A 23,671-nucleotide genomic window follows, 5' to 3' on the forward strand; every position below is an offset into this window, starting at 1 on the left:
CCACGCTTTAAACGCTGCACGCTCATACTCTCTCTGCACTCGATATATGATCCATTGTTGATCTGCACACAGCTGTTGTCACCAACGTCGCACTCGCTTACGTCACTGTCATGAGACATTCTCGCAAAAAAAATCACGGTTTTAGTAACGCAGTAACGCAGCGTTCCTACGGGAAAGTAACGGTAATCTAATTACAGTTTTTGCAATAGTAATCCCTTACTTTACTCATTACTTGAAAAAGTAATCGGATTACAGTAATGCGTTACTGCCCATCTCTGGTCACCGCAGACACGTTGAAAAAACGAAACGAGAGCTTTAATCTCGGCTTCACACAACTGAACTCACGGCGGCAAACACATTACCCTCCTTCCCTTCTCACTGGGTGTGAATGGAGCCCCCTAGTGGTGCGCCCCTCTGCAAACACCCAGTAGGGTCTCTTACTAGCCCAGGACCGCGGGCTTAAGCAAACGGCCAGAACGGCTGAACAGCCCGGACCCCTGGATGCGGTAACGCATGCACCGAGTCAATTACAATTTTTTCACCATGTTTCTTCCCGTCTTTCTAACTTCTCTCCTCATGTCGTCTCTCACCATTGGCCCTTAGTTGCAGTGCTCCTCCTCTGCTGTGAGATGCTGTAGATCTCCTGAAGCTGTTTTTTCTGGTCATCGCTGAGCGCAGCCGTCAAACAATGGTACCAGACTGGATCAGTACTCTGGACCCCTACAGACAAACACACAGCAAAGCTCTAGTGTCACGGTGGTTTCATGCAGGCGTTATATATATATCCTCCTGACTACCAGCAATGCAAATTTGTCCTCTGTAGAGCACCTTTCTAAACCTGAATATCTCCCATGCACTGCATACTACAGAATTGCCTCCTTTTGGTATCTACAGAGGACATTTAGGGCTTTCCAATGATACCAAACGTGAAGGGGTGGAGCTTTGGGAACTTTAGTTTTTTCATTAAGGAACGTGGCGGCCATCGCTGCAAGCACATTTCAAGGGAAGAAGAAAAGTAAGTGCTTAAAACTTCTTATTGAGCAATTTTTAGCATTAAATGTTGTTAACATATTTTAAATAAGTCTCTTAATAACACATTAAAACATAGTATGCTTAATTCTAACTTCATTTTAGTATAGCATGCATAACATGCAGGCGTTATATACTGCTATATATGGGTTATACTGCTTTACAAAGAAGTTACTGAGAATCACAGTTTTGTCCAGGACGGCCCCATCTGTGTTTGTCCTGTTTCGTTACCAAACTATGTGGAAAAATAGCTGCATAAATACAGCAGACCAATGAACTGATCCCACTGCAATGTTTTTGTATGCGATATTAAAAAGTTTCAACTTCAACGAATCCAATCAGAGCAAGAATGTAAACATGCAGTTGCAATTGGCTGGTGTCTTGTATTTGTCACAGTGAGTGAACGAATAAATATTTAAGTAAAGAATAAAATGGTATAAAAGCAGAGGCTGTAGTGCACCACAGTCACTGCAAGCAGGGCGTGGACGAGTAGGGGAGTGAAGCATCAGCCACCTCCACGTCAACAATATTCTTTAACAGCAGCACAAAAACTACACACATGGTTTGAGGAAGGGGCCACGCTGTTGACCCTTTTTCGAAACTTCCTAGATCTTGGTTACACCTGAAGCCTGATCCATGAAGCACCAAGCTGCTTCCTAAAGGACCCAAAGATCTGCTCCCAGTGTGCCGGAAACAAACAGTAAAGGTGATCCAACATGTGAGTGATGACCTACTGAGCAGGGCAGAAGTGAAGAACTGATACTCGTCCTCTCCATTGTCGTAGTCCAGAGGCGTGCTGTACTCCTCCAGAGGCGTTCCCTCAAAACCATCGTCATCCCAATAGTCATCTTCATCGTCGTCGTCATCATCGCCTCCTGGGCCTGCTGGCATGCTGGACTGCTGCTGCATGGTGTTACAATTCTCATTCACCTCATCTTCATCACTGGGAATCTCCTCTGGCGTAAACACAAACACAGACATTTAGAGTGAGGTACCAGGATGTAAAGAGAAGTTGTTTCCAGCGTACAGTTTGATTTGGGGAGCGGCTCACAAACTAGTGCTGGCCCAGAAGAGGCGAGTCGCTATAGGTGGGTCGTGGTCAACAGACCAACTGCTTATGGTTCTGACACCAAAGCAACTTTGTGAACAGAAGAGTTTTCCTATGTGAAAGAACACCACAACATCTTTTTGTGAGGGTGTAATGTAACCTTTAGTCTTTAGCTATTACAAAATTACAGTCTAGGCAGGTAGGGAACCTGGTAACAGTGCAGTCTAATGAGACATTGTACTAGTTGTTGCTGAAATCTCTAAAGAAGCTGACAATGATAGTCAGCTTAGTCTTTTGTGTATTTCCACACAATCAGGATTATTTTTTATTTTTTTTGGTAACATTGGATCTTTAGCTTTAAACTGGTTAAATATGGAGCCCTGCAAGGGACAGTGGAGAAAAAACAACACGTGAAGATCATGTCGAGTTACTCTTGCGAGATCTCGTAAAATAGGCCACATCCTTTGCAGGTCACATTTGAAGGCCAAGTTGCTATCCTTTGTGGCCCAACCTTTCCCAGAATTCATAGCACGGCTCAGCATATTCCAGTTTCCAAAAGTGGCAGCAGCTACTTCGTTTTAATATTTCTCTTTCTGGGTCACAAAATAAACTTTTAACATATTTTCAGGCGAGAGTGTAGCTGTGTAAACTTCTAATATCTGCTCAGTTTATCAAGACACCACATATTTTCAAAAGCGCTGCGACGTTTTCGGAGACGTCTGTTACCCACCAGCTCGAAGCTGACCGGGAGGTCGAGGCCCACTAGAGCCGGGGGGAACACCACACTCCCGGCACACCGTGCCTCGACGGATGATCTGATATCCTCGTGTTGGTGTTGTTCCCAGATCATCATGAAAATGTTGTTCCAGGTTCAACATTGCAAGTGACCAATCACATTATTGTGACGTTATTCTTTTGCGCACCAACCCATTCGTGCATTTATGAAATTCCAATGTTGCAAGGACAATATCAGTTCTGCTTAGCGTTTATTAAAGGGTTAGGGTCAGGGTTAGGGTCCGTTGATCGGCGGACAAAGGCGGTTTCTCGCAGCTTAAGTACAGTTTTTTGTTTTACGCCGGTTTTTCCCAAAGTCGCAAAAGTATGACATCACAACATTCTGATTGGTCACTTGCAATGTTGATCCTGGAACAACCTTTAGTATGATGATCTGGGAACAACACCAACACGAGGATATCAGATTGTGCGTGCCTCGACCTCCCGGTCAGCTTCGAGCTGGCGCCCTCCAAAGGATGCAGCCTATTTTACGAGATCTCGCAAAAGTTAATCTTCTTCTCTCTTTTTTTTGCCTCTAATGTCCCTTGCGGGGCTCCGTAGCTAAAAAAAACAAACAAGCACTCAAAAATAAAAAAGAAGAAAGTGTGGTTGGCATCACCAATGTTTAGAATTTTAAAAATGGTTGAATGTTGTAACATTACTACTGGGTAGAATAATGTAGTGCAGAATATTTGTGACGTTTTACGTCCACCTTTCTCTGTCCAGCTAATAAAGACGGTGATAAAAACAAAGATAAGACAGCAGCATCATGAACAGACTGATTCAGTTACTAATAAAAACAAAGGCCAAACATTTAAATGATTGAAATATTGCAGAAGAGCATAACTGATACTCCAGGTTACTCAGAACGCTCACTGAACTATTCAACCAGCCACTGCCTGCATTTTAAACCTGACCGCACAGCTGGCTACAGCAAAATAAGAAACACATTTTAAATACATTAAATGTTCAAATGTGCACCGGTCAAGTTAACATTCATGACGACCGTTTCCTCCGTTGTTGTTGAACCGTGAGCTTTACTGACCTCTTTACAAACTACTTCAGCTGTTAGTGAGGAGCTGTTTGTCTGACTGCTGTGTGAAGCTGGAGGGGCAAAGACGGCATAGTTCATATCGATATTGATGCAAATGAGTGTCTGAATTCAATATTCATTTTTAGTATCAATTGTTTTGACAACCCCAACCAAAATATTTACATGTCAGAGTAAAAGAATGACGCCTCAATCACAACAATAACAGCAAATACATTTATGAGTGTGACCCGCCAGAAGTAGAGAAGGTTTAAGGACCCGATTCCTTTATTTTTAACCGAAGCAAAGTAGAGCAGAGAGTGAGAAACATCGTGCTGCTGAGTTCAGTGGCTAATCTGACTGACTCTTTGCTTTCTTTCTGTCTGCAAGTTTCTTCTGTTGTTGGTGCCAACCTCCCGCTTTCTGCGCTCTATTCTCACCATTCTGGTCTTCGTCTTGAGCCCCTGCACGGGCAAGCAGCTCCGGTTTGTTGATTAGGCGGGAGGCATTAATGTGCTTGAGGCCCAGGAAAAGGAGGAGAATGGAGGGGACGATCTGGGCAGCCACTGCATCCAGCACTGCTGGCCGGCTAGGAAGCTCGATTAGCACACTCAGTCCGATGATGCACATCTTACGGTCATGGAGTCTGCGGAGAGAATCAGAAGAAGTTTCTGAGAAAGAAGGCTTTTGTTTTTTTGAAGGAGCACAAAAATAAATAAATAAATGAATAAGTGTTCACACAAATTAAACTGTCATCTGTTAATTAAAAGAATTAATGAAAGAACACCTGTTGGTATGTGTGTGTCCATCACAGAGCTGGAGTTACAGGGACGCTAGACTGGAAGTAGGTGGGAAACAGTCTGGCTTTGCTCAAAGCTCAGAAAAACAGATCCAAACATTTCTAAATCTATGTTCACCGGGACACAGTGTCTCTATGGTTCAGTGATCACCATCACCCTATTAGAGCACTTCGCTCTCGCTCTGCAGGCCTACTTGTTGTTCCTAGAGTATTTAAAAGTAGAATGGGAGGCAGAGCCTTCAGTTTTCAGGCCCCTCTTCTGTGGAACCAGCTTCCAGTTTGGATTCAGGAGACAGACACTATCTCTACTTTCAAGATTAGGCTTCAAACTTTCCTTTTTGCTAAAGCATATAGTTAGGGCTGGACCAGGTGACCCTGAATCCTCCCTTAGTTATGCTGCAATAGATGTAGGCTGCCGGGGATTCCCATGATGCATTGAGTTTTTCCTTTCCAGTCACCTTTCTCACTCACTATGTGTTAACAGACTTCTCTGTGTTGAATCATATCTGTTATTAATCTCTGTCTCTCTTCCACAGCATGTCTTTATCCTGTCTTCCTTCTCTCACCCCAACCAATCACAGCAGATGGCCCCGCCCCTCCCTGAGCCTGGTTCTGCCGGAGGTTTCTTCCTGTTAAAAGGGAGTTTTTCCTTCCCACTGTCACCAAAGTGCTGCTCATAGGGGGTCATATGATTGTTGTGTTTTTCTCTGTATCTATGAAGCGCCTTGAGGCGACTTTTGTTGTGATTTGGCGCTATATAAATAAAATTGAATTGAATTGAATCGAATCAACATTTCTCTCTGATTAGCTGTCGAATTTATTTAATTTGTGTTTAAAATGAAAACAAAAATCTTCTTGATTGAGCCACAGAAAAACGACTTCTTCCTCCAACTCGTCAAACCGTCTGGATGTTCTTGTTATTACTGCAGGATCTTTACATCACAATAGAAAGCGCTTTGAAGCAATAAAACTGAATTAAACTGACCCCCCCCCCCCTTCATAGCAATCACAGTTTCACTCAAAAACTTCACAACATGAAATTTTTAAAATCATAAGAGAACATTGATCCAGAATTTCTCTACCCTAACTCAGTAGTTAGCAACAAAGGACTCTTTGCTGCCTTACCCCAAGAAGAATTCAGTGTCATTCATCCACTGGTTGATGAAGTGTGTGGTTATGGGCTGCGGGTTGTGTGGAAAGTGCATGTTGTCCATCGTATGGATGAGCAGGGCTGGATTGTAGTAGAGAGCAGCAATGGCAACCTGGAGACACATTGTCCTCAGCTCACTGGATTTCACCCCCCGCATCAAACGCTCAAGCACTGCCTCCACGAAAAGAGGGATGCACTGTAGAAACAAAAGAGCAGACAATATTGCAGTTTCCTCAGAGTGTCAGCAACATGTGGTTTGAACCACAGTGTGTTTGAAATATGCAGGATTGGGCATAATTACACCGACAGAGAGAAACACTTCTGGCTGCAGGACGGTAGAAATAAGAAACAGTGCTGGCTGTGTGATCAGTGGAGAATAAAGGTACAGAGCTGCACCTGACCTGGTCGATGCCTCTGCCTTTGCACTGCAGGATGATAACCTCCAACAGTTTGGCTGCATGACACTCTGCATCCTCGCCTGAATCCATGGACAACACCTTAAACAAAAAGGCGCACTGGTCACAACACAGCAACAACACTGGAAAAAAAGCTGGATGTTTGTTCCTGGTGATATTTCTGTGAACCACAGTTCAACACATCTGCAGACAGACCTTTTTGCACATGCTGTAGATGACCTCTAAGTGCTTCGGACTGGACAGGAGCATGTCCGTGTCCACAGTAACGTAGTTGTGCAAAAGCGGCATCATATCTGTGACATAAACACAATTCATACTTTGAATCTCCAACAGAGTTTTCATATCAGCTTTACCCAACATGAATCATGACTTTTATTATTCATCCATCCATCCATCCATCCATCTTCCTCCGCTTTATCCGGGGCCGGGTCGCGGGGGCAGCAGCCTAAGCAGAGAGGCCCAGACCTCCCTCTCCCCAGCCACCTCCTCCAGCTTATCCGGGGGAACACCAAGGCGTTCCCAGGCCAGCCGAGAGATATAATCTCTCCAGCGTGTCCTGGGTCTGCCCCGGGGCCTCCTCCCGGTGGGACATGCCCGGAACACCTCACCCAGGAGGCGCCCAGGAGGCATCCTTGTCAGATGCCCAAACCACCTCAGCTGGCTCCTTTCGATGTGGAGCAGCAGCGGCTCTACTCTGAGCCCCTCCCGGATGGCCGAGCTTCTCACCCTATCTCTAAGGGAGAGGCCAGCCACCCTTCGGAGGAAGCTCATTTCCGCCGCTTGTATCCGCGATCTCGTCCTTTCGGTCACTACCCACAGCTCGTGGCCATAGGTGAGGGTAGGGACGTAGATCGACCAGTAAATTGAGAGCTTCGCTTTTACACTCAGCTCCCTCTTCACCACGACGGACCGGTGCAGCGTCTGCATCACTGCAGCTGCAGCCCCAATCCGTCTGTCGATCTCCGGCTCCCTTCTCCCATCACTTGCGAACAAGACCCCGAGATACTTGAACTCCTCCACTTGGGGCAGGAACTCATCCCCGACCCGGAGTGGGCACTCCACCCTTTTCCGGCTGAGAACCATGGCCTCAGATTTGGAGGTGCTGATCCTCATTCCCGCTGCTTCACACTCGGCTGCGAACCGCTCCAGTGCGAGCTGGAGGCCCTCACCCGATGAAGCCAACAGAACCACATCATCCGCAAAAATCAGAGATGAGATTCTGAGGCCACCGAAGTGAAAGCCCTCCGCCACTTGGCTGCGCCTAGAAATCCTGTCCATAAAAATTATGAACAGAATCGTGACAAAGGGCAGCCCTGGCGGAGCCCATCACCCACTGGGAACGAGTCCGACTTATTGCCGGCAATGCGAACCAAGCTCTTGCAACGGTTGTATAGGGATCGAATGGCCCGTAGCAATGGGCCTGACACCCCATACTCCCGCAACACCTCCCACAGGACACCCCGAGGGACACGGTCGAATGCCTTCTCCAAGTCCACAAAACACATGTAGACTGGTTGGGCAAACTCCCATGCACCCTCAAGTATCCTCGAGAGGATGAAGAGCTGGTCCAGTGTTCCGCGACCAGGACGAAAACCGCATTGTTCCTCCTGTATCCGAGGTTCGACTAGCGGACGAACTCTCCTTTCCAGCACCCTGGCATAGACTTTCCCGGGGAGGCTGGAAAGGCTTATTATTCAAGTTGTTGTTATTTTTATTAAGTTAATAGTCATTTACGTTTCATATTCTTGGAACTATGTGACACAACCTCTGTGTATTCACACAAAAATCATGTGAATCATCTGCAGCTGTTTTCACAGAGACGTGTAAAAACACCAACACAGCATCAAACTTACACAAATGTGGATTTTTTTATGGTAATAGGCTGATTTACTGTCTTAATGTGGCTACATGTCACTTTCTTTGTTGTTACCGATTTGTGGTTTCACAGCTGTTGTGATAACAGAAAAACTGTTTTATGATGAATATTTTAAACGTGTGAAATATGTGCTTGTTTCTGCCTCTCAGGGGAGATCATTTCCTCTATTTCTGGGCAGCTGCAGACGGTTAATTAGGTTAAATAACACATTTAGACGGATGCTGGAACTTAAGCAGACGTATTTTATATAATTTGAAAATTTATGGACAAAACAACACAAACACAACTTCTGCACGTATCCAGGAGGAAAATACCGCATAGAGTCAAGAGTTAGTGGAGATGAAACTGGGTGTAGGACAAACCTGTGAAGTAATCAAAGCAGTCATGCTGGAAGACCTCATACAGGACGCCCAACAGCTGCCACATCTGGGGGGAGATGGTCTGACAGGTAAGGCCAAATGCCAGTGACAGGATCTCCTCATAGAATTCTGCAGCGGTTAAAGGATGACAATGATACTCTGCCACATCGCTGAGATACAAGAGAAAGACAATCCAACACCGCTAACAGCAAACATCTCGGTGCCTGTTTACAGACCACTCAGCATGAACATGCAATCTCTACACATACTTCCATTAAATGCAGGAGATAAAACGTGACACCAGCGTATGAGACGGCTTCCTAATTAACTAATCTAGAGATCACTGTGGCTCTTAATGAAGACAGCAAGGAATGCATTTACTTGAAACAACTAAATTAATTCATTAATAAAATTTGGAACACTTGCAATATCTAGGACAAGGATAAAGTGTGAAAATGTGGAGGAAGCCAGAATTTGAAAAGGCGCACTGAAAAAAAACATAAAAAACACACTCTTTGGACTGCCCGTGCACACACACCTGCCATACCTATGATGGGTTTCTGCAAGACCAGGCCAATCACCTGCAAACAGATCCCCTCGAGCTGCTGTGTGATCTGAGAGATGAAAACAAATAAGGCGTCAAACATTCACCACTGTCCCAAATTCAAATACTTATTGCTGTGTGTGCGTGTGCGTGCGTGTGCGTGTGTATTTGTGTGCGCCTCGGACCTCTTTGTGGTCTTCCATCACGGTGAGGATGGTGTCAATTGTACTGAGGATACCAAGAGCCATGACAGTCTTATCTTCGTTCTCCTCGTACTCCTCACTCTGTAGAACTCTTGTGAAGATCTCTGCCTGCCGAACACACACACACACACACACACACACACACACACACACAGTGGTGTTTCACATCACTTCACTGACCTTCATTCATTTTGTGGACATCTACATTAATCTTAACTTAACACACACACACACACACACACACACACGCTGCATGCTTCCCTAATACCTGATTAAGCTACAAAATAAGTCCATGTTGTCGTCCTACCAGGTTCTGTGTCATGTCTACAGCGATGACGGCCACTTCCTGGTTGTACTCGCAGATCATTTTCTGGATGACGTTGGTCAGGTCGTCGTTCTCCGTTTCTCTGACCACGTGCAGAAGCTCCTGCATGACTTGCCGAATGTAAGGCCTGATGTACAGCTTGGCTTTATAATGAAAAAAGATTGAGTGAGAAAATGAGACTGTTACGGCCCAACAGGGCCTCCTCCTGAAGGTGTGGGAGTGTCCTTCAATCGCTTCTGCCTGAGGTGCCACCTTTCCCTTCCACACAGCTGACTCTCGTCAGTAATCAAAGTATTTAATCCCAGGGAAAGGTGAGCTCTGGGCCAGAGCGCCATGAGAGTGGTTACAGCTAGTGAGCTGCTCTCTTTCTTTTTGGCTCACGTTTTACTTTATTGACCAACGCCTGAGTTTAGTTTGTTTCCTTAAACGGTGATGGCGGCTTGTCCGTCTCTTTTACTTCAGCTACTTTAATAAAACTCTTTAATTTAACCCTCATGCCTTCTTGTCTCCTTTTCCTGACCCGGACACTTTTTGTTACCTCCCCCTCACCGCCTAGACCCCTCAGGGGTACGTAACAAGTGGGGGCTCGTCCGGGATCTGAAAAGGGAGCTTGAAGTTAGTGGTGTTGGGGTTTTTTTTTGGCTTTTGTGACGGTTGTGTTGCTTTTTGAGAAGAGTAGAAATGCACCTTCCCAGTTAAGTTAGGTGAGTGTCCAGCTGAGCTTTTTAAGTTCTTCCTTCGGGCACTCTTTTATTATTTTGCCTTTATTTTTGGAGTAATCCTGGGTGGGGATTAGTTCCCTGTTGGGGGGTAGGCAATTCAGTGCTCCAGTTGCTGAAGCTTTGCCTTTAAAGCTGCCTCGAGCCCAGCACGCTCCAGAAGATGGGGAGGTATAGTTTGGTGTGCTTAGGAACTGGGTAAGTTGTATTTGTTAATGTGTGTGCAGCAAAAGGTAAGTTGGTCAAGCTTGTTACGTTCCCCTGAGGGGTCTAGGCGGTGAGGGGGAGGTAACAAAAAGTGTCCAGGTCAGACAAAGGAGACAAGAAGGCATAAGGGTTAAATTAAAGAGTTTTATTAAAGTAGCTCAACTAAAAGAGACAGACAAGCTGCTATCACCATTTAAGGAAACAAACAAAACTCAGACGTTGGTCAATAAAGTAAAACGTGAGCCAAAAAGAAAGAGAGCAGCTCACTAGCTGTAACCACTCACATGGCGCTCTGGCCCAGAGCTCACCTTTCCCTGGGATTAAATACTTTGATTACTGACGAGAGTCAGCTGTGTAGAAGGGAAAGGTGGCACCTCAGGCAGAAGCGATTGAAGGACACGCCCACACCTTCAGGAGGAGGCCCTGCTAGGCCCGTAACAGAGACTAAGGCTATGTCCACATGTACACGGGTATTTTTGAAAACGGAGATTTTCCGTTTTCGTTTTAAAAAATAATCCCGTCCACACGTAAAGGCAGAAATGAAGGAAAACGCTGCTAGGAACATGCCAAAGCAGCAGGTGGCGATATATTCCTAACCGTGCAGAAATGTTGGCCAATCAGAAGTCTAGAAGCCTCGGTGGGAAAAAGTAAACAAAGCTGGGGCATAGAAGCAGAACCGAGTCGTATGTGTGGAGGGACAGTAACTGTGTGTGTATATGTAAGCATTTAAACACTGCAGAGAGTAACAGTAACAGTATTGTAGAAATTCATTTCACCGAAACAATAACGTGGCGCACAGTGTGACGTCAAAAAAGGCGCACACCTTTGACGCTGTGTTTTCTCCGTTTTTCTCGTCCACACCTAAATGCAAAAACGGAGTTTTTAAAAAATCTCAGTTTTCAGTGACCGAAAACGCCGTTTACGTGTGGACGAAAGGCGCAAACGCATAGAAAAATCTGCGTTTTCAAAAATACCCGGGTACGTGTGGACGTAGCCTAAACCTCTGTATGGGAGATGAACTTTCTACCAATATTCATAAGTGCTTCTACTACAATGAAAACCAGTCTCTAATCCCTACTTAAAGGAATACCCATTTCTCCTTTCTTACACACATATTTAAAAATAATGAAAAATAATAGGCTTGGGCCTGTGATGGTAAAGAAACAGACCTTGTTCCTGGTTGCTGACCAGCGTCTGCAGAGCGATGGCAGCCTCCACCTTGACCGGCATCTCTTTGTCATCTATCAGATCCTGTTTGACCAACTCCACGGCATTCCTCAGCACCAGCTCGTCATGGAAACGCAGCGGACTGAAGGAGTGCAACACCCAGCAGGACTAACAAAGGAGAGTATCCCAAGTTTGTACAGCATCCATACAACTTTCACCTTAGTCAAATTTGTGAAACCACCATAACTGTCTACTGCTGCCGTCAGCGATGCCCCCACCAGATCACTCTGGTCTGCAGTACAGCTGGTGTGCTGAAGAGACTAAAACAATAACTCACATTGACTAAACGGACCACCCTGCAGCACTGCAGAGAAGAGAGCCAGTCGACGCGTTAAAGGAATAAAATAAAATAAAGAGTTCCTTTGTGAACATTTTAGCAACGACAACCCTCAACGAGTTTTCATTTTCCAGGTGGTCACTGCAGGCTTTACCACAGACTGTGTCTATAGTTCTGTAAGATTAACATTTGGACCCAATATTTTAGTTTTTTTTAGTTATTTATTTTATCTTATCTCATTTTAATTTTCTTTACTTATGCTATTAGCATGTACAGCACTTTGTGAACTCTGGTTTTATGTTAAAGTGCTTTATAAATAAAGGTGGTATGGTATTTCTGACACATCTGCTGAAAGCAGTACAGCACTAGTCCACATCAGCTTCTAGTGCAGCTTGTAAATAATTCCTCAAAGGTCATCTTTAAGTTTCATTTAATGAATATATGCCCTACCAGTGGTTATTGCGTACTTTTCACTAGTTTCAACAGCCACTGGAATACATATACCAGATTCAAATAAACTGGAATTATTCCAGTTTAGGTCCTAAACCTAAATGATGAGTTTGTACATGCATGCAGTTCAATTTAATATAGAACTCAAATAACTTAACTGGACATAATGGTTTTTTTTTAGTTTTATGAAATAAAACTGGGTGAAAATTATACACACAGGATTAAAATGCACCCACATTATTCATTCAGTGCTGATGCATTATTAGCCATCATGACTCTTATACTGCTCTACCAAGAAGGGAGGAAGCTTACTCACCCTGGCACGCAGGTAACCCAAAGGAGAGTTCAGCAAGGGGAAGACGTAGTTCTGAAGCATCAGCTCCATCTGCTCCCTGTACAGCCGCTTCTGTAGGACCAGACACACAGAAATGCAGCGAATCCTGAAGCTGATCACTTGATAAAAGTGCTCGTTACAGTTCCATCCAGATGCGTGTCTCTCACCTTAAGTAAGAGCTCAGCCAGAGCGCCGATGCAGTGCAGCGCTCCATCCGTCCTGCAAGGATCAGCAGAGGGGTCCATCAGGATACGATGGCAGAACTCCATCATTTGAGGCAGGACCTGTTAAGATGAATAAAGGACATGCTGCAGATTACATTTACAAGATCTGTGCGCAGAACTAAAGCTTACAGACAAAACATAAGTGAAATCTTCTGACGGTAATAAAGATAAAATACACCAGCAGGAAAAGAGAAAAAGAGTCCTTTTTTCATGTGGTGGAATAAACTATAATATAATATCAATATCCCTGGGCAAAGGGCTAGTTGCCACATACTGTGTACAAGCACTCTGGTTCCTGTAGATGTGCGCTATCATGCCCCCCCCCGCGCTCACCTCTTTCCTCTTGCGTGCAGCTTTACACAGCAGGCTCTGGGCAGCAGTGACTGGGAGAGCATGGTCATCATAGAGGTCTAGAAACAAAGATGGATACTCTCAAAAACAACATATCCCGAGACGTGACGTGCACTCACCTTCACCACTCAGTATTATAGCAATGACAGTCAGTGGCCAAAGCCCATTGACTTTCTCTCAGCTTTACTTTTAGGGTTTTTTTGTAGGCAAACTCCAAACTCAGATATGCTGTTGTTGCCTTTGCAACCTGCAGATTACAGACACACGGGGACCCACTGTTCCTGTGCAGAGCAGGAGGGGAACCATAGCAACACTAAGCAGAGACTCCAGAGTAGGGATGGGTACCGGTATCCGGTGCCATGATGGCATGGATTTTACGTTTCCGAGGATAGTAGGCGGGTCCAGGTACGTACGTTCTTTTAGAGCAGAGCTACAGATTGAAAACGCCCAAGGCGAAGCGGTCAAAGTCTGGCTGTACTTCACAGCAAAAGATGCAAACTCAGCAGCTGCAACAAGTGCTTTAAGCTGATACTGTGATACTGTCAAAGGAGGTAACAACTCAAATCTGATGAAACACCTGACGATGCATAGCGTTTTTTTAAAAGCCGAGAAATGCGCCGTATTTGATAGCTTGCTGCGAGACCTCACACCGAGCACATCTACTGCGGGTGTGGTGCCTGTTATCGGACCCGGAGTTAGCAACATCCCCCAAAAACCCGAAGAGGAGAGTCCTGGCCCCTAGCCCTGCCAGTGTAGCAGAAATGATGAGGATGATGATGCAGCAGCAGCCGTTCTTCTCTGCGTGAGTAGCTTAACGTTGTTCGTGTGTAATTTACGTTGAGTAGGCTAACCACGTTATTACATTAATGCATGTAAGGTGAACTAGCAAACACCATCATAGCTACATGCAGCTGTCTTCTTGTTTGATGGCAGATACTCCCTTCACCCTGGACAAAAAGGCTAAAATGACCAAAGAAAAGTGGAAAACAGCTGAACATGAGAGGTTTTTGGACAAAGTTTGTGTTTTTTCCATTGTTTAAGCTGCTTCCAGCCCAGAGTGATGCCATATATGCCCCATAGCTGCAGAAAAGGCTAACATTGTTATCTTTTTACAAAAAAACAGCTGAACATGAGAGGTTTTTGGACCAATTTTGTGTTCTCCATTCTTTAAGCACCAGTTTGAGCACCGTTTAAGCACCGGCACCGTTTCAAAAGTACCGGTTTGGCATCGGATAAAACTTAAACGATACCCATCCCTACTCCAGAGTGTGGAGAAGTAACTCAAGACTAAAATTCTAGTATCATTACAAGCCTAATACCAGGATACTTGAACACTTACTGAACTTCATACGGATATACTCATATGGATCCTCTTGCCATAGTTTCTCGTCCTCGTCTTTGTAGCACATAAGAGGGAAGATGACCTCCTGGCATATGGTCTACATGAAACAATAGTCTTCATAATATTAATGAGATTAAAGATGATTCAAGAGGGAAAAATAAGACTGGCTTTATTAAAATAAACAGACAATAAAAATGACCAGAGTGGAAAAAGCAGAAATTTGTAACTCTATGATTGATTAAATGATGAAATCACAGACAGAAAAACTTTCAGTCAGCATCCATTTGTTACTCTTTATTAAAGTCAACTTTGAACTGAGTCAGAAGGACCCCTCTCTACAGTTCCTGACATTTTTGGTGGAATAGTACCTTTAAGTATTTGGTGAAACTAAATTCAGATCGCTCTAAACTGAATAAGAGGGTCTGGTCCAATCAGGAACAGGTAACGATCATATTCTTTCATGCATGTCCTACCTGCATGTGCGGCTTCATCTGTTTCCAGGTCAGTGAGTGTGACAGACCCTGGTTGAGGTAGTTGAGGCACTGCTGTAGGACCTGAGGAGTAACATACTGCTTCTGTCGGTACTGGTCCACCACCTTCAGCAAGACCTGGATGGATAACACACCGCACAGGATGAATAACCGCCGTCGCTCAGAGGATTAGTTGCAACAAACTGTTAGTCTTGATGTTTGCTCAATAATGCAGGTAAGCAAATCCCAAAAAGTTGATTCTGTTCATCTGAAAACAACAACACTGCAGATGTCGAAGCAGAGCAACAAAAGTTTCTGCCTGTCTCAGCAATGCAAAGCATCACCAGCAGGACTTGGTAAAGACAGCAACAGGCAGACTGCTCTGGTTGGTTAGTGTAAAATACGCTGCTGCGATTGGTCAATATTCACAAATGAGGGGCCGAGCTGCTCTCTGGCAGGAAGCACCATGCCCTCCCGTGTTTTAAATGCACTTCAGAACAACACACAGCATCACCACATATGAGCGGCCGGAGAGAGGTGTGGGGTCTTCACACCCCCGTTCTCTGTTGGGGGGTGGGGGGCTGAGGGGCTGGCGTCTGGGATGCTCCTTGCTGCTGCAGGACCGGGGGTGGTCTGCTTGTCTCCACCCCAGAGCAGAGGGCAACATCTCCTGGCTCTGGGGGCAGACTGCCCCTCTGGGAACATCTCAGGCCCCCCCCATCTGTGGTGACCTATTACCCCCCACCACACTCCCTGCTGGTGGCTGATGCTCTCAGCCGTCGGCGCATTGGTGGTTCTCGGTGTCGCGCTGGGCGCTCGTGGCTCAGTCGGGCTGTGAAGCCAAACTTTCATGTGCTTTATTTTCAAACTAGTCATCTCAGGAATTTCCAACCTCTCTCGTAATGTTCTCCAAAAACACCACGGCAAGGAAGTTATCTTCCACCTGTTTTGTAATATCAGGGATTCATATTCCCGTCTCTCTTGGGCAGTCATCCAAGTCTCCAGCTCCCTCTGAAGTTGAAGCAAGTCCAGAGTGGTTCTTTACTTTTCCCTCCGAAAATTTCCTTCAGACATTTCCAGCTGCTCCACCCTACAGCAGCTCTACAGCTGCTCCACCCTACAGTGGAGCAGCTGTAGAGTCTTTAATTGCACAGAATTCTTCACTATTTTCTCAATAAAAGTTTCTCAGCTCCCAGTCATGTTGTTAGCTACCTGCCCCTTTGCTCCTGAATGGTTGCTATTATCCGAGTTTGACTCTCCGGTTGTTAAGGACCATCCTTTAATCTAGGAGATGCTCTTTTGTCTGCCTTTAGGCACAGCATAAACGCCTTATGAATATCACATAACCTTGAATTTGGAATGCACCTAATATAAAACAGCACTTTCAAGTAGATATTGAAGAGCTCTTGAGTTAACCCTTTAAGACCTACCATAGAACCAAGTCGCCAGAGCTTACTTTATATTTTTACATGCTGTGGAGCCATTTTTGGGAGCATTTCAAGTTGCTATACATCAATAAAGCCTAAACTTTAATAATATGTCTGCATTAAGTGCATAGTAATTAGATAAATTGCAAAAAAGTGCAATAAACTACAAAAACATTTAAAATTGTTTTTGCTTTTTCAACATATATTTCTAGTTAGAGAAATTTAAGAGGTTTATCCCTCAAATCTGTAAATACAAAAAAGTTGCACAAAATAGTTTCCCACCACAGGAAATTTATTTTGAGTGTCTTCATAGTTTTATTTTTGAAATACACCAGTTTTTATACACTGCAGGAAAAACAAAAATAAATATTATAGCGCAAATTTGCAAAAAAGCAGCATGTGCATCAAAATAAACTATTTCCAGCAGTGCAATATGAGTCCTAAGCATCCCAGAAACCACACAAAAAGTCATAAAGTCAAAGATAACTTTTAAAAACACCAGTATAGGCTCATGAGGTGATGGTAAAAAACTACATTTCCGCGAAAATGACGTCACTTCCGGTTTCGGGCAGGTCATGGTGGACATGCGATAGTTCGCGCTGATGGACGTAGGAAGTGTTACAAACAGCTGATCGGATCGGCAAAGCGTGTTTCTGGAATATTATGTTTTTGTTGCTGCAAGTGCTTTTTATGCAGTTTTTGCAAAGCTATATGTGGAAGGAAACTGTGACCGAGGACAAGCTGATGGCATAAGATGTAAGTACAACTCCTCCGGTTTCATATGCAAAAAAAATTACTGCGCTAGCTCACGTGGTTGCAGAGCTACCGGGATTTAAAAATAGTTGCGCAAAACAGAGCGTGCCCACTCGGACCGGTTTTAAAGGGTTAACCTGTTGCTGTAATGCCGAGGAACAAAACCAAAGGTGAAAAATACACGTAAAACAACAAGAGTGCATGGTTACTGACTGTAACGCACAAATACCACAAAGATACGTATCAACTAGAGAATCTATATTAAAGATCAAAGAGTGTTATTTACTGGACATTCCCTATAACTCTAACAGACTCAGTGACACATATTTACCTGCTGTATCCCCACTGCATATGTCTTCAGGAAGAAATCTGCAAACTCGTAGTACTCTTTCGTCACGTTTCCTGGGCTTCCATATCTGTGATTCACATCAGAGATACAGGAATGCTGAAAAGGTCTTTCTGCCACATCCAAATCTGCTCGGTGATGATTTAACAGCATTTCTGGACTCACCGTTCAAACAGTCGCGTGATGATGCGCAACGCCCACTTTTTACACTTCCACCACGCCAGCTCAGGACGGTCATCCTCATCCACCTCCAGTGTCTCCTAACAAACACACTGTGTGGTCAGTACTTGGTCCTTGTGAAGAACAGATTCATTAGAATTTTAATCCATGCGTCTAGAAAGATGCTTTTTTCAGTAATCGAGCGTTCAATTTTCAGTGCGCTCGTTTGATCAACAAACCTTTAAGTACACTGTGGAGCACTTGTGTCAGTGAAAAAACGTTTCTACACTGATGATGCTGTTTTGTGCCACTCAGCTCTCACAATAACTGAATGTCTCAGCTAGGGATGCACCGATACCGATACTGGTATCGGGGCCGATACTGTAAAATGTGTGTGTACTCATACTCGTAAAAGTTAACCGATACCATGAACCGATACTAACTTATTTCATTAATCAGAGGGTGGCATGTCATTTCTGTTGTAGTTTTTTAGATTGGCCACTAGGGGGACATCCCGTGCTAAACAGGCACAGGGTTAGGCGAGTGAGACTGGCGACTCCAGATAAAAAAGAGAAACTGGAGGCTGCTGTAGCTAGGCTAAACAAAATGTCAGCAGTGTGGAACAGCCAACTTTAACTCAGGTTTTGGAAAAGCGAAGAAAATTGTCAAGAGAAAATCCACGGGCAGTTTAAATAACAGAGGCTCTGACTCATTTTATCGGTCGTGGAAAACATAGGATTATTATTGGTTTAACGGCACAGTGGACTGATGATCCACGGGCAGATGGGCAGTTCGTCAATGCCAAATACTTTCGTTATTTTGTTTGTTTACAATATGGACACTCAGCAACAATTTAAAAGTTTATTTTATTCTCAAACCTAATTTGTATTTATTTTAGTCCAAACAGAAGTGTTTATTTATTATTCTGAAAGCTCGAGACAGTGCCAATAGTTCAGTGATATTTTGTTAAATTACAATGTGGAGACTCTGCAATAATTTAACAGAAGAGCTTATTTTTCACTCGAAATTTTTTTGTGGTCATTTTTATTAAGATTTTATTTTTTATCGTCAGAGAATAAAATAAAACCTGTCTTCCAATTCATTGCATTTGTGTGTGTGTGTGTGTGTGTGTGTGTGTGTGTGTGTGTGTGTGTGTGTGTGTGTGTGTGTGGTAAAAGTATCAATTTTTGTACTCAGATCCAAGTATCGGTTTGAAAAAATTGGTATCGTTGCATCCCTAGTCTCAGCAGAAGTAAGCTTCTGACAGTTCAGGCTCACATGTGTAATTGTAAAATTGTGTAATATGAAACAAAATGAATGTGGTTTGTTTGGACTTAATTAAAAAAAAGCTCATTATAGACTTTTTTTTTATTAAAACAAATGTTCAGCACAAAACGTTTGCTGGTCTCCCTGTGTCTGTGTGACTTTCTCCCACAGTCCACAAACATCCACGCTAGGCTGATTGGTAATGTGAGGCAGATAAAAGGCTGAAAGCACATAGAATAAGCATGCTGGTACTTTAATGATCATTCTGTGACTCGAATTAAAGTGCAATACACAAGTTTTGAAAATAAAATCCCATGTAAAAGTTGATTCTGCTCATCTGGAAATTTGCATATCAATGATCCGTAATGTGAAAATGATCAAGAAACTGTGAGGTCAGCTCATAAACTGACCTCACAGCCTATTGTTCACCAGTGGTCCTGGTTTCAGTCATTATGCAAATGTCCTGTTTATAAAATCGGGGAAACCTGCAGTCGGCTGAGACTTGGACGAGTGACCACTGAAAACGCTGCGTCCAGATGAACAGAGTCAACTTTTTGGGATTTTCTTATCTAGATGATTGAGAATGCATCTACGCGTTACTGTTGGATTTGTTAAATCACATTGTGTCTATATGATTCGGGATCTTACAGCTGGGATGTCTCGGTCCATTATGGCTCGGAGTATTTCCATCCACTGAGTCATCACTGTGTTGTTGATCAGCTGGAGAGGCAGCGAATACTGCAGGAAAGAAGAAGTACCATTCTTACTCCATCACGACCACCTGTGTACTTTCTGAAAGCATCTCTGAGCCTTTCCTTAACACATAAGTCACATCAGTGGATGACGACAGTTAATCTGAATAAACAGCAACTGCTGCTGTTTGTACCAGTGCAGTGGAGTTTAGGGCACATTGAAAAGTGTAATTAGGAATAAAAAGGTGCACGACTGTAGCCCCTCTCACCCTGTTAGCATTCAGTCTGACCACAGTCACATTCTGTAACCTCAGCATGAGACAACTGAAGGAAACATCAATTTAGAGCTACATGTGTCGACAACACCAACTACATGTTTTGACGTGAGACATTTCAAAGTTTCAGGCTTTTTAGCACATGAAAATGTCTGATCTGAAAAAAAGCTCACACGTGCACACACACGTGCACGCACACGTGCACACACACACGCACACACACGTGCACACACACGTGCACACACACGTGCACACACCTGTACAAGAGCATGGAAGATCTTCAGGATCTGTTTCTGAATGAGGACTGAAAAGATTGTTGCATCAACCAGAAGCTGGCTGATGAGTTGTTGAATCCTGGGCAGGAAGATCTGCATGGCTGCAAGCAACGGCTCCCTCTCATCTGCTTTCCTGTACCTGAAGCACACACACATGCGTGATACTTACTAAATGATCTCAGTTCAAATCAGAACGAGCTTTAGGTTGTAGACATCATTCTCCTTCAACGGTTAGACTGAAGCAGAGAGCGCCTGATCTGCTTCTGTCTCTATAATACTACTCTGAGAGAATTTCTTTAAATGTCATTACACTGTAATATGGTAGCCCGCCACTAAAAAAACACAAATATCCATAACTCGAAATTTCGACTTATATTTCTCCAAATTTCGAGTTAGTAACTAAAAATTTCGAGTCAGCTCTGCCAATCAGTGATCTACGTGAATGAGGTCACTTTCTTGTTACCTGGAAGCATATGGCGCAGAGCAACATGCACTCAAAACCGGATCGCAACAAATTGGTGCTTTTGCGAGTACGTTTGCTGATAGTGACGCCGTGTGATTCAGCTAATAACACAAGGACTTCATCATTTTTGAAGCCACGCTGAAAATACTCAGCAATCTGTGCATTCATGACTGGATGTAATACCGCTAGCTTAGCTGTAGCATTTGTACCTGAGGGCTTCAGCTTCCGGGTGACAAAGACGTCATTCACGTAGATTAATGATTGGCAGCGGTTACAAAGTTTGAGTTAATAACTCGAGTTATTTTCTCGAAATTTCGAGTTATTGATCCTTTTTTTTTAGTGGCAGAAACGGGCTTCCATACTGTAATGTTACATTTCATATAAAAATGTAAACTGTAACTAGCTGCACATTTTTACTAATTGTAAAAGAAATTAATACAGTGGAACCCCGACTTACGAAATTAATTAGTTCCAGAGGGTCTTTCGTAAATCAAATTTTTCTTAAGGCAAAGCACCTTTTTCCAGGTTGAAGAAAGCATGCGTATGCATGCATACATATGTATTAGGGGTGCAATGATACAGAAGTTAAGCTCTCCTTGCAACATGGCAAATTGAACCTCCCCCACCCTCATTCAGATCTGACATTTGGAACTATTTTGGTCTTCATGTGAAGTATGACCCTGAAGGTAAGCGCGTCATGGACAAAAGTAAAACAGTATGTTGGATGTGCCACGCAATGCTCAATAACATTGGTGGGAACTACTGCGTTAGCGCAGTTAGCTCGTTAACGTGTTGGCCGTCCAGCCCCACGTACAGGGCGATCCGCGGTAGCTCTTTAACGGAGATTTGCTGTGTTGTGGCGTTAACGTCACTTCAGATTAACGCTGACAGCACTAGTGGGAACACAACGAATATGACTGTACATTTACTCCGACATCATCCTAGTGCAAAGACAAGTGGAAGCAGACAAAAACAAAGAGTAGCATGCTACAAACTTTACCCGAGTCATTTAGACAGCCGTTAGCACATGATTCTCTTTATGGGGACCTGAAATGTTTAATATGCTGCTGAGAATATAGCCCAGAAGAAGCGTATAGTATAGCTTTTATTTTGGAAAGAGACATTTCTCTGTAATAAACTCTCTTTTCCAAAGATAAGTGATTCCTCAATCAGATACAGTGGGGCAAAAAAGTATTTAGTCAGCCACCGATTGTGCAAGTTCCCCCACTTAAAATGATGACAGAGGTCAGTAATTTGCACCAGAGGTACACTTCAACTGTGAGAGACAGAATGTGAAAAAAAAATCCATGAATTCACATGGTAGGATTTGTAAAGAATTTATTCGTAAATCAGGGTGGAAAATAAGTATTTGGTCACCTCAAACAAGGAAAATCCCTGGCTCTCACAGACCTGTAACGTCTTCTGTAAGAAGCTTTTCTGTCCCCCACTCGTTACCTGTATGCACCTGTTTGACCTCATCATCTGTATAAAAGACACCTGTCCACAGCCTCAACCAGTCAGACTCCAAACTCCGCCATGGCCAAGACCAAAGAGCTTTCGAAGGACACCAGGAAAAGAATTGTAGACCTGCACCAGACTGGGAAGAGTGAATCTACAATAGGCAAGCAGCTTGGTGTGAAAAAATCAACTGTGGGAGCAATCATCAGAAAATGGAAGACATACAAGACCACTGATAATCTCCCTCGATCTGGGGCTCCACGCAAGATCTCATCCCGTGGGGTCAAAATGATCATGAGAACGGTGAGCAAAGATCCCAGAACCACACGGGGGGACCTGGTGAATGACCTGCAGAGAGCTGGGACCAAAGTAACAAAGGTCACCATCAGTAACACACTACAACGGCAGGGAATCAAATCCCGCAGTGCCAGACGTGTTCCGCTGCTGAAGCCAGTGCATGTCCAGGCCCGTCTGAAGTTTGCCAGAGAGCACATGGATGATACAGCAGAGGATTGGGAGAATGTCATGTGGTCAGATGAAACCAAAGTAGAACTTTTTGGTATAAACTCAACTGGTCGTGTTTGGAGGAAGAAGAATACTGAGTTGCATCCCAAGAACACCATACCTACTGTGAAGCATGGGGGTGGAAACATCATGCTATGGGGCTGTTTTTCTGCCAAGGGGACAGGACGACTGATCCGTGTTAAGGACAGAATGAATGGGGCCAAGTATCGTGAGATTTTGAGCCAAAACCTCCTTCCATCAGTGAGAACTTTGAAGATGAAACGAGGCTGGGTCTTCCAACATGACAATGATCCAAAACACACCGCCCGGGCAACAAAGGAGTGGCTCCGTAAGAAGCATTTGAAAGTCCTGGAGTGGCCTAGCCAGTCTCCAGACCTCAACCCCATAGAAAATCTGTGGCAGGAGTTGAAAGTCCGTGTTGCTCGGCGACAGCCCCAAAACATCACTGCTCTTGAGAAGATCTGCATGGAGGAATGGGCCAAAATACCAGCTACTGTGTGTGCAAACCTGGTAAAGACCTATAGTAAACGTTTGACCTCTGTTATTGCCAACAAAGGTTATGTTACAAAGTATTGAGTTGTATTTTTGTTATTGACCAAATACTTATTTTCCACCCTGATTTACGAATAAATTCTTTACAAATCCTACCATGTGAATTCATGGATTTTTTTTTTCACATTCTGTCTCTCACAGTTGAAGTGTACCTCTGGTGCAAATTACTGACCTCTGTCATCATTTTAAGTGGGGGAACTTGCACAATCGGTGGCTGACTAAATACTTTTTTGCCCCACTGTAGATTTATTTTTTTATTACTTTGTTGTTTCAGCAACATTAAATTTAAAAACTGTACTTTTGAGTTAAAATATATATTTATAATT

General features: G+C 43.9%; 1 protein-coding gene across 3 annotated transcripts in view; it reads right to left on the reverse strand.

Moving 5' to 3' along the window:
- The window catches only part of ipo8 (importin 8), a 34,235-nt gene that overhangs the window by 6,086 nt on the left and 4,478 nt on the right, over positions 1-23,671 (reverse strand). The window contains exons 5-24 of one of the 3 annotated variants that reach the window (XM_087830296.1): positions 20,330-20,486; positions 19,754-19,843; positions 17,846-17,940; positions 17,666-17,750; positions 15,158-15,292; positions 14,682-14,781; positions 13,325-13,401; positions 12,935-13,051; positions 12,750-12,839; positions 11,649-11,814; positions 9,536-9,696; positions 9,211-9,336; positions 9,029-9,095; positions 8,485-8,610; positions 6,442-6,539; positions 6,232-6,327; positions 5,806-6,026; positions 4,322-4,527; positions 1,764-1,985; positions 591-720 (exon numbers count right to left, since the gene is read on the reverse strand). In XM_087830296.1, coding sequence (XP_087686422.1) covers positions 591-720; positions 1,764-1,985; positions 4,322-4,527; positions 5,806-6,026; positions 6,232-6,327; positions 6,442-6,539; positions 8,485-8,610; positions 9,029-9,095; positions 9,211-9,336; positions 9,536-9,696; positions 11,649-11,814; positions 12,750-12,839; positions 12,935-13,051; positions 13,325-13,401; positions 14,682-14,781; positions 15,158-15,292; positions 17,666-17,750; positions 17,846-17,940; positions 19,754-19,843; positions 20,330-20,486 — 2,565 coding nt within the window. Of the gene's footprint in view, positions 1-586; positions 721-1,763; positions 1,986-4,321; positions 4,528-5,805; positions 6,027-6,231; positions 6,328-6,441; positions 6,540-8,484; positions 8,611-9,019; positions 9,096-9,210; positions 9,337-9,535; positions 9,697-11,648; positions 11,815-12,749; positions 12,840-12,934; positions 13,052-13,324; positions 13,402-14,681; positions 14,782-15,157; positions 15,293-17,665; positions 17,751-17,845; positions 17,941-19,753; positions 19,844-20,329; positions 20,487-23,671 lie in introns of those variants that run through there. The other 2 variants (XM_087830295.1, XM_087830294.1) reach the window with 2 other exon arrangements.

Source organism: Neolamprologus brichardi, chromosome 17, assembly GCF_056152115.1.
Source record: "Neolamprologus brichardi isolate AB-2024 chromosome 17, ASM5615211v1, whole genome shotgun sequence".
Classification (NCBI taxonomy): Eukaryota; Metazoa; Chordata; class Actinopteri; order Cichliformes; family Cichlidae; genus Neolamprologus; species Neolamprologus brichardi.